The sequence below is a fragment of the Neovison vison genome, chromosome 3 (genome assembly GCF_020171115.1).
Source record: "Neovison vison isolate M4711 chromosome 3, ASM_NN_V1, whole genome shotgun sequence".
Taxonomy (NCBI): domain Eukaryota; kingdom Metazoa; phylum Chordata; class Mammalia; order Carnivora; family Mustelidae; genus Neogale; species Neogale vison.
In genome coordinates this window covers 228,654,785-228,671,484 of record NC_058093.1, presented here as the reverse complement: position 1 = coordinate 228,671,484, position 16,700 = coordinate 228,654,785, and the positions used below count along the sequence as shown (strand labels likewise).

Genomic DNA, 16,700 nt, shown 5'->3' with positions numbered 1-16,700 from the left:
ATTTACCTGAAGGGGAATGAAAAAACTAAGCAATATAAAACTTTCATGAGAAAATATCAAACAGGGCCTACTTAAAAGTCCTGGAGAAATCCTAAGACCTTCCCAATTTCCTTGACACTTTTACAGAAATGCGTCTCCTTATCTTACTTTAAATATTCAGCTACCCCAGGGTTGGCTGGCTGGCTGGCTCAGCTGGTACAGCATGCAACTCAATCTCAGGGTCGTGAGTTCGAGCCCCAAGCTGGGCATGGAGCCTACTTAAGAAAAAATAAAATAAAAAACTTCAGCCACTGGGTACACAAATACAGTTCTATACAACTATGGCAATACCACATAGAGTCATCCCCTCCTGAGAAGAAACCACCCACTATGAGTATATCCTTTTAGACCCTCTTTTGTGAACACAAATAGAAGGAGCTAAACATAGCTACATATAAAGAGAATCTGGATTGTTTTCAGTGTACAGCGTAACTGCACACATGTACACATGTGTGTGTGCAGTATGTATGCCACACGGGAAGCATTTATCAGCAACGGGACTGACAGCAGCTTAGCATTCCAGGGTTTGGACAGACCCCAGTTTACCAGGGGAGTCGCACGAATGACACCTTTGTCCTAGTATAACAAGAACACAGAGACCTGCGTCACTGTATCTCCAGTGGAAGGACCCAGGGGTGGAACTGCTGGGACATGGCATAATGGGCACTTGAGACAGTCACAGTTTAAAACCAACAGCCATACCCCGCTCGGCAGTGGCTGGAAATGGATACTCCACGCGCACGCCGCACGTGAGGACTGCCACGGACTGCTCACGGTGGAAACCCGTTCTGAAGCGTCAGACGAAGGACAGAAAGGGGAGCTGACGCTTGGCGAGGCCTACCATGCATCAAGCATCCTCTGAGGCGCGTGCGCATTCTTACACAAGACACACGTAAGGACTGGGTTCTCACACTGCAGGGAATGACGGGCCTTCCAATACGGGCAGCTGACTTGATTCTGACCACCTGTGATGTTCACTTTCTGCAGGAGCTAAGAAGTACAGAGGGAAGCTGAGATAGGATGCGCTGCTCCCCCCTGGTGTCCAGAAAGTACTGAAGCATGCCCCCTAGTGGGAACAAAAGTTAAACACATGCAAGATGCTATCTCACCCCATTTGGATTTAAGTACAATCTAACATATTGAGAGGAAAATTCTCTTAATTATGTAGACTAAAACTACTTGAGGATCTCATGCATGCACGTGGCTTATAATTCACTCTCTCAACTCTCTGTGAAGGGCTTATAATTAGGGAGGCATTCATCAGTGGGCTCTACCCAAGTTAAAAGGATTACCTGACTCACAGGCTGAAAATTTAAATCAAGAAAAAATTTAAAAGCAAAATAATCTGATGCAAATAAATTAACCCAGAAATGTTCAAAAACACATTGAAGTAAGTTGGGTTTTTAAAAATATTTTATTTTTAAGTAATCTCTATACCCAAGATGGGGCTCGAACTCAGGACCCCGAGGTCAAGAGCTGCATTAGCAACTGAGCCAGCCAGGTGCCCCAGTATTTTTTAAATTTAAATTTAGCCTCTCAAGGTTTACATTTGGCTAAATATGGGTTAATCTGAGCACAAATTGTCCCAAATGATTTTAACACATTGACTAAAAAAAAATCTAGGAATTTATGGGAGGAGAGGTACAGAGACAGAAAATAGAAGAAGTGGGGAGGGAGAAAGGGGAAGGGGATGGGGGGACAGGAGGCAGGAAAGCTCTTGTTTACAGAAGCAGGGAAAACAACAGCGGTAAAAATCATCATTCTGCGCTCTCCTATAATAATTTAGGCAAGGAGATTCAACAGATGCTAAAACAAAATGAGGGACTGTGGTCATTGGGGAATAGGATATTCACAGGACGTCACAGTGTTAGTTGCAAAGGGAAAACTCCCTTACACGATCTTAGCCAAGTGGCCAAACTCCACCTACTGACAGTGGGACATCAGACAGCAGGGGCTCTGGAGGAGATGCACGACACAGACACGCATCTGACAAGAAGCATTCTAGCTCAAAAATATTAACCTGATCTAATCAAGCCTCAGACCTGATCGGCTTCCGGTTTACAGACAATACAGATAAGGAAACAGTGAGAGAGATCCAGAATGTCAGGCAATTTCTATGACAACTGGCCTGGGGAGTTCAGAAAATGAAAGTCACATGAAAAAGGAAGAAAACAAGGTGAGGAATAAGGACCTAACTGGTTTTATTAAGAGAGGACTATGCCTTTAGAGAGACAACAGAAACCGAGTGCAGAATCATTTGTGTGAATCCTGGCTGGATCATGGCGTGGAAACAAACCAACAGCTATCAAAGTTACACTGTGATAACTGGGATGTGACCACTGACCCAGGATGAGACAGGAGGTCAATGTTACTTGCTATGTGCGGTGATGTGACTACAGTAACGCAGAGAAGCAGCTTATTCTTAGAAGATGCGTGATTCAGTATTTAAGTCCTGATGTCTGTAAGAGTCTTCAATGGTTCAGCAAAAACCTGAAATCTCTATCTATAGATAAAACACAGACGCTAAATGCTAGCTGTTGTATCTAATGGAAGGTGTATGGGGTGTTTGATGTTTTAACCATATTTTAAGCATATTTGAAAAATATGCTTAACTTTAACAAAGTCATAAAAAAAGCTAGTACCTGATTAGTGACCTGCTACTTACATGCATCTCATTACCATGCACTTCCGTTTGTAGGCCACTCTGTCAGAGATGTGAACATCTATGGGGACTCATCACGGGACAGGCAGACTGGGCTCTGGTTGTGCTCTCATGGTGCTTACTGGGCTGAGAGCCAGATGGTTCGATGGGAAACACTGCAACTTTCCCAAAGGTGTGAGGACTCAGGAGGGGAGGGTGTCAGGGAGCTCAGGGCAGGGACAGATGGCCCGATCTGAGCCCGTGGGAGAGTGGCAGCGGGGAGAAAAGAGCCTGTTCACAAGGGACAATCACCTGTGTGAAAAACGTGCAAGTAGGATGGTCTCAAGGACCCACAAAGGTTGATGGGCTGGGAACAGAGATGAGGCTGTGAGGGAGGGTCCAGGTCACCTCTGGGCCCTGCAGGGGAGTCTGGGGGATACCACTGAGAAAGTTGGCATGGTGCAGCCAGGAATACCTGTAGCCCTGTGGGGAGAAGTGCCAGGAATAGCCACTAGTGGACGGAAACACGAGGGACAGATATTGAGGAGATGGAGTTGGTGTCATCTGCGGACGACCGGGACCACAGAGGAGGGCGAAAGACAGAGACGTCAGAGATGCTGCACCCAGAACTTGAGACCCCTGAGGCACCCCTGAGCACGTCCAAGTGCACAGGACCAGGGTGCTGCCTGGACCCGTGATGCCGCACCGACCTGGCACACAGCAGATTCCGGGGAAACCGCAGGCCGATGGGAGCCCTGGGAGAAGACGGACCGCTCTCATAGGGGAATTCCAGCTGTTCACGTCAAAAATGTTCTGAAAGTCTCAGAATTTGAAACTAAAAAAGGCAACTTGCTGACATTACCCACAATCACTTCGCTCAATCTCAGTTTTAGAATGTAAAACTGCAACCAGATATCAAGGGTACTATTCTTTTTTTGCGAAGTCATTACCATATCATAACTAAATTTTACACTGCATGTTTACTTAGATCTGTTAGAGATGCATTCCTGAATCTTCAACAGACACCAAATTCAGAACACCTAAAACCAAATACCCCGTTTTATCGACTCTGAAAAGCCCATTTCACTTTATGTTATTTTTTCACTTTTAAATTTCTTTAAAAGATTTTATTTATTTATGAGAGAGAGAGTTAGTGAGAGAGGCAATGCAAGCAGGGGGAGTGGGAGAGGGTTCCCGCTGGCTCGCCGCTGAGCAGGGAGCCCCATGTGGGGCTCAATCCCAGAATGCTGGGATCATAATTCGAACCTGAAGGGAGATGCTTAACTGATTGAGCCACCCAGGAGCCCCTATGCGACTTTTTTTTTTTTTAAATATGGCACGACTTCAAAGTCAGATAACCTCCCTGTCGGCCCCTTGCTCTGACCTGGGCACACATACTCTCCTACAAATTCCCTGTTATACTGGAGCAGATTAAGTGACTTGCAGCCTCAATGAACAGACTTTCTCTTGATTCTGTACACAATTCTCTCTCAGCTTCTGATGAATCAACAGGAATAGGAAACTTTTGATACTTCTGAGATTTTTACACACCCAGTACCTTCATTATTGCCTTTTCCAACAGCTATGGACTGCAGTTCCCATCATGGCCACTTGAGGGAGTCTCCAAGGAGGCGGGGTGGGGGGCCTGGGGTAGGGGGGTGGGTGGAGCACAACTGGAGGCCAGTCTCAGGGTGCCAGAGGCTGCTAGAGTAGTTCCCCCCAACAGTGTCCACTCATTGCCCTCGAGCTCCAATAGGCCATAAGCGCATGGCACAGGCTGGCCCTCTCTGCCTGGAGGGAGCCAATCACAAGGCCTGGCAAGCAAGACTTTCAGGAATTTGACTGGCAAAGGTAATGACCAATCAGAACAGAGGTCGGCAACAGCCCTGGAAGAGGGTCTGGGTGTGGTGGTGATGGAGAGGAGAATCTGGGGGATGGGGGGCAGTGAATAATTAACCCATGGCATGGCCACACTAGGGCACAACTGTCCATGTTTAGCAGGGTATCGGCCCTGATGAGGTTAGCCATGGGACAACTGTCAACTGTCATCTCTAGATAACACTGATGACTGTGCCCACGGTATCAATGTGCTCAAATGTGTGCTTAAGATGCACCTACCTGGGCTGCCTGGGTGGTTCAGTGAGTTAAGCCCCTGCCTTCAGCTCAGGTCATGATCTCAGGGTCCTGGGGTCAAGCCCCACATCAGGCTCTCTACTGAGAGCCCCCCCCCGCCCCCCCGCCTGCTGCTCTGCCTACTTGTGATCTCTGTCAAATAAATAAATAAAATCAAAAAGCATACGCCTGCATGTCATTACAGGTACACAAAGAACTAACTACTTACCTTGGGCTGCATATCTACAAGAACCATCCTCCACCAGAACATTATAGAAAGGCTGATGATGGCCATGAGGCAGGCTGTGAACATTCATGTTTCGGATCCACTCGTGTCCCATCATGCAGGTGGGGTCCCAACCATAGATCACACAGTTATAGCCATACCTAATTAACATAAGAGCAATGGCAAATCAGTTCCCCGGGACCCTGTCACGGTGACTATGGGTGTATAAATAATGGCTTGGTTCTCCTAAGTTCATGTCCTTACAAACTTACCTGCATTTATCCCTGTTAAGCATTTTTCAGGACACTCTTGGCCCCCTTTGTAAGCCACTCTTATTTATCAACATAGCACCGCAGTTGGAAAAGAAAAAACTTCAACCAACCATCATGGGACAACTGGTTATCCAAATGGAAAGGGTATCAAGACTCGGGCCTGAGAGCAATTCACAATGTTAGCAGGACGAAGGCCTAGATATAAAATGCAGAATTTCTAAGATAGCTTCATGACATAGGACGGGTTTAAGATTCCTTAAGCCACGTAGGAATAATTCAGTCCCAAAGGGCAGAATCTCAATCCATTCACTAGTATTACAGTAGCCAGATCCAAACAGACTGTTAAAACATATACAGGCCAGGCCACCGCGCAACAGGAACCCTGACCAGACTGATGTGACGAGGTGAAGGACCGGTCTTTCCTTAGGTGCGACAAGAGGATGGTAAATGTACTTCTAAGCAACAGAGCAAGCCTATACCTTTTAGGGACACGAAATTCAACAGCTACAGGGGGAATGAAATCTGGTACGGGCCTGGGGAGGTGGGTGTGTGGTGGGCCTGGGGAAGGAACAGTGAGGGCGAAACCTCACAATGGCTGAGGCTGGATATGGGAGCACGTGCCCCTGGTTCGCTATACTCGTCTTCACGGGTGTATGTCTGATTCCCATAATGAAGTTGAAAAAAAAAATGCAATAAAAGAATGAAGAATGCTAGTCCCATACCAGGAATAGGTATTTGCCATGTACACGCATACAGACGCTAGCGGCAGGACACATGGCTACGAACCAACAAGAAAGGCAAATGACTCAGGTGAAAAGTAAGAATACTGGAAGAGATGCTTCATAAAAAGAAACCTAAAGGAGCTTCTTTTTGTACATTACGAGTCACTCTGCATAATCAGACTGCAATCTGGGAAATGCACACAAAAACCATGGTGAAGTACTATTTGCCATTTATTACGTAAGTAAGTGCATCCTCAACAGTGGGACAAGAACACATGCCAGTGAGAACGGGCACCCTCGCTCCCAGCCAGCGGGGGTGGGGGGGCATTCAGCACAGTTGCTGTGGAGACACTTGCATCTCGCCTAGTACTCTAGCACGGCAGGCCCTACTACCCGGCAAACCCTATTCTCGACTCAGACGCAAGGGGATGGAGATGAAAAGCAGCATCAGAACAATGAGGAAACGAGAGGGAAAAGAACCCTGCGGCTTGCAGATCCTCCTGACAGAACAAAAAGAGTGGATCCGGTTCAGACCAGTTCAGCCTTCGGTGGTTTCTGCGGTGGACACTCAGACGCACTGGCTCCTGAGAAGCCTGCTTGGGGGGCACGCTGGGCGTCCTCTGCAGGCGCGGGGGGATGGGCGGCACAGGCACTCACCTCTTATGCTTCATAATGAGCCCAATGGAGTAGCAGACGTCTCTGTGCTTTTCGTGGGAGCGCAGCTTCACCTCCACGCCCACCTCCTCCTTCTTGCGCTCAATGTGCTCTAACGTGTGCTGCACCAGATAGCCCACCGCCCCGTGCTGCCCGGGGTCTAGGGTCTGAATGTGCTGGAGGATGTCAAGCACCTTCAAGACAAGACAGAAAGACTAGGAGATAATATTTTCATTTAGGCCTTTTCTTTTTCACGGCACGGGATTTAGACCTACATAACCTGGCGAAGGACGGCAAGGCAGGGCCGTGCTGATGGCCCCCGTGGTCTGTGAGCTGCTGGTCGCCCTTCAAAGGCTGGGCACTGGCCCCAGACTTCCAAATCCGACCAGCAGGAACAGAGGAGTGACTCAGAAACTCAGTGTGGTGCAGTGAGCACGGGGAAGGAGGCCGGGTGGCCACGTCTGGATTATGGAACTCTAAAAGGTTCTGACAGTCTTGGTCAGTGTGGGGATTCGGTTTTTCATACACTGAAAGGAGACGATTATAATCTGCCACTTGTCAACTGGGGGGGTAAGAGAGCTGCCAAGCTGCTTTGGTCCAGCTTAAGGGGACAGAGCTGCCTTTGCCGCACAAAGTGGAAGGGGCGACAGAGAAGACACCCGAGTGATACGAATGAGCTCAGCTGATGAAGACGGGTCTCCGGTTCTAGAAGCATCCGCACTGCTTTAATTACTGTAACTCCCCCTGGAAAACTGTACTTCAGGGGGCAGGGAGAGACCACATCTCTGTGGGATGGAAATGACTAAGCCACTAGCAGCAGAACTGTCTGACTCCAAGGTCACGGTTCCTCCTACTGTACACAGTGCCTCTAAGGAAAACTGCAGATTCAAATGAAGCTTCACACTCACACACACACACACTCGCACACACAATCATCCAGCGCCTGTTCTACTACAGCATTCGGCAGAGGCCCTCGGACGTGCTCCTCCTTGGGGAACAGGATCTCTTCCTCTTTACGGAGTCCTGAGACAGAGCACTGGAGCAGACAGAATGACCTGGATTCTAGTCCCAGATCCATCAAACTGGCTGTTTCTATGTCTAGTTCGTATTCACTTACCAAAAGATGATTAATAACTGTCCTATTTCCTGATACATTTTGACCCAGTAAAAGTGTTGTGAAGACTAGATATTCACAATGCTGGATGTTATTCCGAAACCTGATTTTGTCTTCCAAATCGAGACTTCCAGGATCTCAGTATTTACTGAACGCTGCTTCTCCGCGATTACTGTGCCCAGCCCACCACATCTTACTTCATTTACTCCTCCCAAGCTGAAGGTCAGCAGTACCATCAGCGAGGACTTCCAGAAGAGGAATCAGGCACTATGAAGTTAAGGAGCTTGCCTGAGGTCCCCGGGCTGTGAGGGGAGGGAGGTGTGGACCGGAAGCTGACTTTCAGTATCAGGTCTCAACCACCATCTTTCCAAAGGGAGATGAGGAGCATTTTAATTCACTGTTAGGAAAATGGACCAAAGCACCTCAAATCCAGTTTCAACAAGTAGCACCCGAGTGCCAGTTTCCTCCCACATGCCACCTCTAGTAGTGAGGGACACGGACAATATGTATACTTCTTAGCTGAAAGCATGGGATTTGAATGGCGAGCTTCTATTTCCTCTGCGTGCGTATGGCTTCCCTTGTGTTCCCACACGCAGTTCCAAGCACAGCGGACCCTTGGGTTTGCACTGTGTGGGTCCACTCACATGACAACTGTTTCTAGTACAGGGCTGCAAATCTATTTTTTCTTTGTGATTTTCTTAGTAACATTTTCTTCCCTCTAGCTTACTTTATTGTAAGAACACAGTACGCTTTCATATAGCATATATATGCTTATCAACTCCTTGCTACCAGTAAGGTGGTCGCGAGCAGGCTGCTAGTTAAGTTCTGGGGAAGTCAAGTTGTATGTGGCTTTTTAACCGCATCGGGGGCCAGCACCCCAACCCCCCAGGTTGCACAAGGGTTGACTACAGTTACTTTTAACTGCACTTCTGTGACGTTCTGCAGACACAGCTCCCCTCCCAAACTAGCAGCCCCTCCCCGGCAGATAAGTGGAACAGATGTAACTTCTAAGCACGAAGGAAGTCTCCAACTCAGTCTCCAACTCACCTGGAGGATCAGAAGGAGATACGGTTCAGGGGTAATTACGGCCTCCTTCTCCTGATGTGTGGATGACAGGGTGAAGGGAGAGGGCAGAAACAGAAAAGAGAGCGGGCTGGGGCCCTGGCGTGCTCCTGAAGAACAGCAGAGATGGTGAGCTGCCGTGACGTCTCCAACCACATGTCCAGGCCAATAATCCCAGGAGCCCACAGTTTTGGGGGTAGAGATCTTAGAACGAGGGGTGGAGGTGTCTATCACTCACATTTGGCAACCCTTACTGTAAAGAGCCCGAGAACAAGTACTTCAGGCTTTGTGGGCCTTTGTGGGCCTTAGGGTCTACGATCCAACTACTCATCTTTGCCCCCTGCAGCTGGAAAGCAGCCAGAGATGGAGAGTAAACAAATGGGCCTTCTATGAGATGTGCCTTCGAAGAAATGTGACAAAGCCAGGTGGCAAAGTCTGCCGGCCCTATTCTGTTCTCCTAACTACAGGTTTCCCCCGAGACTCTCTACGATGCGCTTGGCTCCAGGCCTCAGACATCCATTTGTCTGTGGCCTCTGCTGCTTCTGGGGCTTTGGCCACCGGGTGCTGATGTGAGGAGCCCCTGCCGAATGCCCTCAGATAGCTGCCCTCAATGGCCCCAGATTGTATCAAATCCAGCACGCCCCAAACTGGACACCTTCTCCTGTCTCTGAAACAAGTCTGCTGTCCAAACACTCATTCTTAATGTGGCCAAACATTGTAGAAAAGCTGGACATCCTCTCCCTCATTATCTAATGAAGCTCTGTCATGTGGGTTTTTTTTTGTGAAGATTTTATTTATTTGGGACCCCTGGGTGACTCAGTTGTTAGGCAGCTGCCTTTGGCATGATCCCTGGGTCCTGGGATGGAGCCCCACATTGGGTTCCCTGCTTGGCGGGAAGCTTGTTTCTCCCTCTGACACTCTCCCTGCTTGTGCTCTCTCTCTCTCGCTGTCTCCCTCTATGTCAAATAAATAAATAAAATCTAAAAAAAAAAAAAAAAAAAAAAAAGGTTTTATTTATTTACTTGAAGGAGAGAGAGAGAAGCAGACTCCCCACTGAGCAGGGAGCCTGATGCAGGGTTCAATCCCAGGACCCAAAAACCATGACCTGAATTAAAGGCAGTCACTTAACTGACTGAGCCACCCAGGTGTCCCGAAGTTCTGTCCCGAAGTTCTTAATCATTCATTCCAGCATCTTTCTTGAGCGCCTACCATGTTGTGGGAGCAAGGGAACACTTCACTTCACCTCAGTGCTAAGAGCAAGGGAAGCAGTTACGGTGAAGAACAAAGCAAATGTGGTCCTTGTCCTTAGAGAGTCTAGTTCGTGGCGAAGGCACAGTAAACAAACAGCCACGGTATGCTTACAGAAAGGTCCTCAAAAGGACGAGCCCGTGGCTGGTGGGCCAGGGGAAGCTGACCACCGTGGAGGGGCTGAGGAAGGGCTTTCTGAGGCGAAGCTGATGCTTGGCAAAAAGTAGCCGACACATGGGACTGAGGGCTAAGGAAAGGTGTTTTAGCAGTGCTGCGGGCCACGCCAAGGATCAAGGCAAGAGAACAGGGATGACTGGAGGACATGGCTGGGGAGCAGAGCACCAAAGGGGCAACTGTGAAAGCTGAGAAGCTCAGGCTGGCAGGGCCAGACCCTCAAGGAACTAGTAAGCCGTACTGAACACAATGAGCCGAATTGCAAGGCACCGGGGTAGCCACTCAGAGGGCTCTGAGCACTTGAGGAAGGAAGACTCTGGCTACAGTGTGTGAAACGGGTTCAAAGGGTCTAAGGGCAGAGGGAAGAGCAGTCAGGCGGCCTCTGCAATACTCTAGGAGACAGAGCCCTGTGCAGATGTGCAGCACACATGGGGGGTGTGGGTCTGGAGCCCAGGGTACAGGCAGGACGTCGGTCAGGAGAGGTCAGCCTACAGATGGTAACTGAAGCAAGGAGGCCCAGCGGCATCACTTCGGGGAAAGGAATAGAGTCAGCAGAAGTCTAAGAAACTAGCCCGCAGTGAGGAGCCTCTAGGGAAGAAACACAGGACAAGGAACTAGCAAGAGCTGAGAACCGAGGGCCACAGAGTCAAAGGAACGGAGCGTTCAGAGCAGGAGCAGCCCTAGTGATCAAGAGAGATAAGGAAAGACAAGTTATCTGTGGATCTGGCAACAAGAATGGTCTCAGTAAGAAGGGGTCACTGGCTCCCTTGGCAAGAGCAGTGTGTGTGGAGGGGGAACGATCACCGTGTGCTGGCGCATGGGAAGGAGGCAAGGCAGGTGGCCGTCCCGCGGCACGGTCACACGTAGGCAGAGCTGACGGGGGCTCGAGCCCTGCGGGGGAGGAGAGAGATAAGGAGGCAGCCGCAGGGGAACGGCAGCAGAGCGGTCATGGGAGTGCTTTTTGTTTTCTTCTCCAAGGATGAGAGATATTTGAGTCAGTAGAATCCTGATGGCAGAGAGCAGAAACAGGGAGTTGTAGACAGAGGAAAACAGAGTGGGATCCGGCGCACAGATGGTTGCCTTGGAAAACTGGAAGGACATCTTTTCCAGCGAGACATAGAGAAAGAAAGGGGAAGGCAGGGCCAGAAGTCAAAATAAGCAGGAAGTCCGGCAGCAAAAAGCCGACTTTGCCTGGCCACAGGCTTCGCCTCTCCCCGGAGCCTGCCTGCGCACAGGGGTGAGGCACGAGGGTGGGCTTAGACACCGAACTGCTCTCCCACAACTCCTGAGCCATCAACACCTGTGCAGGTGGCCTCAGCAGGTTACCCGACTTCGGCTGCCTCGGTTTCATTATTTATAGAATGGCAAAAACCCACCATCCATCCCACAGGGTTGGAAGGACGTGTCTGATAAGCGCCAGTGACTTTTCAAAATGAGACTATCCTACACTCTCTCTTCCCAACATGGTCACAGTAGCCCTGGATCTTGGCCACAGTGACCCAGTGGACTTGTTTCTCAGCTCTTCCTGATTTACTTCAAATGAACACAAGGTGACTTTCCAGTCTTCCCAGTTTAGAAATACTTCCCTTTTATCTAAAAAGGACAAACTAAGGGGCGCCTGGGTGACTCAGTGGGTTAAAGCCTCTGCCTTCAGCTCGTGTCATGATCTCAGGGTCCTGGGATCAAGCCCTGCATCGGGCTTTCTGCTCAGCAGGGAGCCTGCTTCCCTTCCTCTCTCTCTCTCTCTGCCTATTTGTGATCTCTGTCTGTCAAATAAATAAAATCTTAAAAAAAAAAAAAAAAAAAAAGGCCAAACTAATTCTAAGTCCTCCAGAAACTGATCCAAAAAAATATTTTACACACACACACACACACACTCTCTCTCTCTCTCACGTTCATATGCATATGTTTATGTGTATAAACCCTTGTCAGCTGGGCCTGTAACACCGAGCTGGCCCACCTCTGTGCCATGGATAGGTGGAAATAACCTACTTTTCTGTCCTCTGAAATGGTTTCCCACCCTCCAAGGTCCAACTCAAACCCTTGTTCTGGAGAGGAGCCTTTTCTAACTGCTTCAGTGTCCCCCGAATACTTCCTCCACAGGAGCCCCAGTTTTGCTGCTCCGTCTCAGGTCGCTCCCCTAGTTCAAGGACACTCATACAGAGGGGAGTCACCAGAGCAGAGAATGAGCTACTTTGCACTCCTGATTCCCAAATGAGGGGGTGTCTAAGTGCTTGAGCCCAAAAGCAAATGAACGGTCATGGTGGGAAAAATGTTCTGGGCATAAGCAATCTGGAACTTGTTTTCGTGACATTTGCTTGGCAGGATGGCGTTCCTGGGCCGTCCAAGGAGGATACGAAGTTACCTCCCCAGTGGGCAACGTGAGCACTACACTGAGTCCGTCATCAAAGGTTAAGGATGTGAGAGCTCCTGCAGACTCTCCCCCAGAGTCAAGTTTCACCTTACCCCTTCTATGGCTCATGGGTAATTAAAGTACAGAATTTACTTATAAAAAACCATGCTTTGAGAGGGTCTCTATATTCTATAAATTATCACAAAATTCCTTAAAGAAAAAAGTGACAGAAACGAGTTACGTAGACCCCAGCCTCAAAAATAAAGTGGGAAAAACAACAACAACAACAACAACAAAAAACAACTGAACTCTGGACAACGGGGTTCTGGGAAGTGGACGGTCACTTCAGCAGAGAATCTAGTTCTACCAGATCACGGGATGAGCTGAGAGGACATCTGCTAGCTGGACAACATGGCATTTTAAGATAGATCCCTTGGGATTTTCCCACTGATGTGCCCTTTCTTAGAACTATGTTAGACCACTGAAGTGGGGGATAGATAAGCCAGTTTAATTCTACGCAGTGTGGGGTTGGACTATGCTCATGAGCAGATGATTTTATGGCGACGTCCCTGTGAACACTCAGAACGAGAATTCTCTCGGCAGGCTGCTCTACACAAACAAAATGGATTACTAGCACATTCCCACCGCCAAGCCAGGGCATGATGGAAATGCGCAGCTGCTCCCATGCTGCAGCCGCCGGGCTCCCTCCCTGCTACACCCCCAGCTCGCTGAGGAGTGTTTCTGATCGCAGATGGCGCGGTCCTCTTCAAGGGCTTGCCGCTGGCCACAGGGGCCGTGAGGACACGGAGAAGCCCAAGTGGGCCCGGCTCAAAATTCAACAACTTTCAAAGACAGAGCCCGTCCTTCAAGGCCAGCAGTGGGACCTGAACACATGGAAGATCCATTTTTTTCCTTGTCAAACAGGGGTGTTTATGTACGGTCCCTTTCTGGACTACCAGCACAGCTGGATGGGGAACATTGAGAGTTTCGCTTCCCTTTGCGGAGTCGAGGTGACCTAGGGAAAACACGTGTTTGGACAAGAGCAGGTGAGATGCAGAGCTGAGGCCTCATGATTCTAGGGGCTTAAGGCACAGACCACAAAGAGAAGAGGCAACTCCTAGCAGTATATGCAATTGTTTTAGAATAAAGGAGACAAAAAAGATTTAACTGAGGGGCCAAGATCGGGAGAGTGAATCAATTTATGTTTATTATTCCCCAGGCTGATACAAGGATAAACTTCCCAGAGTCGCCTTTTCAAGCTAGAATTTCCCTCTCTAAGGCAAGAGCAAAGCAGCAAAGTCAAATAATTACCTTCTCTGGCCAGATTCCCAGGTGGAAGTAGAGCCTGGCTTGAAGAAGGAGGAGCTGCACCTGGTCCGGGTACATGGCCAGATAGAGATCCAACGAGTCTCTCAGGAGCTGGTAGGACTGGTCGATGCCTTCCCTGGCAGGGGACATAAACCACCATCTTATTTTGGTGCTTCTGAGCTGAGACCCTCCATTTCAAGGCCCGGGTTGTAAAAGTAATGGACACAAATGCCACACCTTTTCTAATTCTGGAACTGCCTTTCTGTTCAGTACGTCGCTACAATGATTTTAGTAATAATGATAGTCCCCAAAGAAACAGAACTTTTGTATCCCGCTTTGGTGATGGGCATTAAACTAAACTCACAATCGTGTTCCCTATACAATCATCTCAGTAACCCTGTACATAATTAAAAATAAATTCTGAACACATAGAGCCCAAAGGACTCTTACGCAACAGGAGAACTGTTCTGTACGATACCACAACGGTGGACACGTCATGATGCATTTACTCAAACCCACAGAACGCGCACTACAAGAGTAAAGGCGACTGTGGACCATAAACTCTGTTGATGACCTGGCCTTGGAGGTTCATCAACCACAACTAACGTCCTACTCTGATGGGGGACCGTGCCAGTGGGAGAGTCTGTGGCGGACAGAAGGGCCAGGGGCGATACGAAAACTCTCTGTACTTTCTGCTTCATTTTGTTATGAACCTAAAATTGCTCTAAAAAAAGAAAACCTATTTAAAAAGAAACAAAACTATGACTTCAACAACCTTCTATTTTCCCTGTAAGACAAATCCCCTTTGACTCAGAAGCAAAATAGTTTCATACTTTTCTTATCTAAGTGATAGAAATGCATAAATCAAGGGATTTGACAAAGCACTTGGACGTGAGAACATGCTGCCCCCAGAAAATAACCTTCACCCATCTAAAATACCCTTGTTACTCAAGAATACTTTCAGTATTATGGATAGCTTGCACGAGCAGACTGCGAAGGTGTCAAAGAATCACTTAGCACATCTTAAACTGGACAGCACCGTGTCACAGGGATGAGTTTCTTCCCGCAGGGGGTTGACGGCTGTATAATCCCAGCTGAGCCCCACAGCATCCATGGCTTCGCCAAACCCACCATTCGTGCATCAAATAAAATCCTCCGTAAGGCCATCCATGCCTCCAAAGACATGCACTTGGCACGAGCGCTGGAAAACCAAGAAAACCTTACCGCTTTCCCAGGCTTAAAAGGTTTCCCACCATGCGCTGTAACACTTTCTTCACGTTGACCACCCCGTACAGCGCTGCTGTCACGTGCTGGCCAATCAAGTATTCACACTCCTTCACGGTCAGCTGCTTCCCCTTCCCAAAGGCGTCTATGTAGATGTAGTCAAAGATGTCCAGGCTTGCCCTATGTGAACGGCCCACGAAGTCAGCCAGATCTCGGGTCAGAGCTGAACAAGGCATTTATCCAACCACTGCCCCCCCCACACCCCCACCTCTAATTTCAGTAGCTGAAATTAGAGCCTGAGTATGAACACAGCAGTGTTCCAAGTATTAGAGCCTTGTCCAAAGTTCAAAATCTACCTGCCCTGCTGCACGAAGACTGCAAGACACAGGTTTAAGGAACAGCACTGACGTATGGCATCAAATACAGTTTTGGGGGCTATTAGGCCAGATTAAACCAAGTTTGAGAACAAACTAGAATTCATCGACGTGGTCTACAAGACACTCAATCCAAAGTTTGGTTGAAAGCAATACTGACGGAAGGCTGAGGCCCTCTGTGCACTCTGCAGTTGGCACAGTGCCTGTGGGCTCTGAGGCTGTGATGAAAGTTACGGAGCCCTGCCCCTAAGTCTGCAGACACGTTCAGGTGGTCAGCTCGGCCTGGGAGTCCGCGCCAGACCAGAGAGCAGGGCCCCGGCACTCAACCACGCTGTCCCTCCTATGAACCGTGCTCTCGAACGCGGTGGCCCACGCTGAGTGGAGCAGTGGGAGGACGTCACACAAAGCAAGTCCTCACCGCATTACCAAGAACATTCTATGAGGATTCCTAAGAGATTCAGTGGGTCTTTGTTTCAGAGATAGTTGTTTTTTTTTTTTTTTTTTCTTAAGCGACTGTTCCACTTTGATCTTATGCCCACTGCAAGCCATGTTAAGAGATTTTCTCTTTGGCTTCTTTAAAAAGCCCAGTCCGATTTCTTCCTAGAGTCCTACCAATATCCCTTCTGTGGCAAGACAGATGGAATGTTCCAGAAACAAGGAAGGCTCTCCAACTCTTATTATGAGTCTAGGAGAACCACGCATATACACACAAATTTATAAGCAAAAATCCTAAATAAAGCACGAGCAAATCATACAACAATGAGTTTTTAAAAATCTATATGATTAAGACAGATGTACCCCAAGAATGAAAGGAGAACTGAACGTTAAAAATCTATTTCAAGGGGCGCCTGGTTGGCTCAGTGGGTTAAAGCCTCTGCCTTCAGCTCAGGTCATGATCTCAGGGTTCTGGGATCGAGCCCCACATCGGGCTTTCTGTTCAGCAGGGAGCCTGCTTCCCTTCCTTTCTCTCTGCCTGCTTCTCTGCCTACTTGTGATCTGTCTGTCAAATAAATAAATAAAATCTTTTTTTAAAAAAAAAATCTATTTCAACACACATAGTCTCTAAAAGAGAAAACTACATGATTATATCAGACACAGAAAGGATATTTTGGAAAAAAAAAACCAATGCCCACTTTTTAATAAAACTGAAGCAAACTATAAATTTAGAAGGCAGCTC

General features: G+C 48.3%; 1 protein-coding gene across 2 annotated transcripts in view; it reads right to left on the bottom strand.

The window, feature by feature from the left end:
- FBXO21 (F-box protein 21) overlaps nucleotides 1-16,700 on the bottom strand; it is a 45,347-nt gene that overhangs the window by 6,267 nt on the left and 22,380 nt on the right. Inside the window, exons 8-11 of one of the 2 annotated variants that reach the window (XM_044244189.1) lie at nucleotides 15,150-15,329; nucleotides 13,929-14,061; nucleotides 6,670-6,881; nucleotides 5,022-5,179 (exon numbers count right to left, since the gene is read on the bottom strand). In XM_044244189.1, coding sequence (XP_044100124.1) covers nucleotides 5,022-5,179; nucleotides 6,670-6,881; nucleotides 13,929-14,061; nucleotides 15,150-15,329 — 683 coding nt within the window. The remainder of the gene's footprint in view (nucleotides 1-5,021; nucleotides 5,180-6,669; nucleotides 6,882-13,928; nucleotides 14,062-15,149; nucleotides 15,330-16,700) is intronic. The other variant, XM_044244190.1, reaches the window with a different exon arrangement.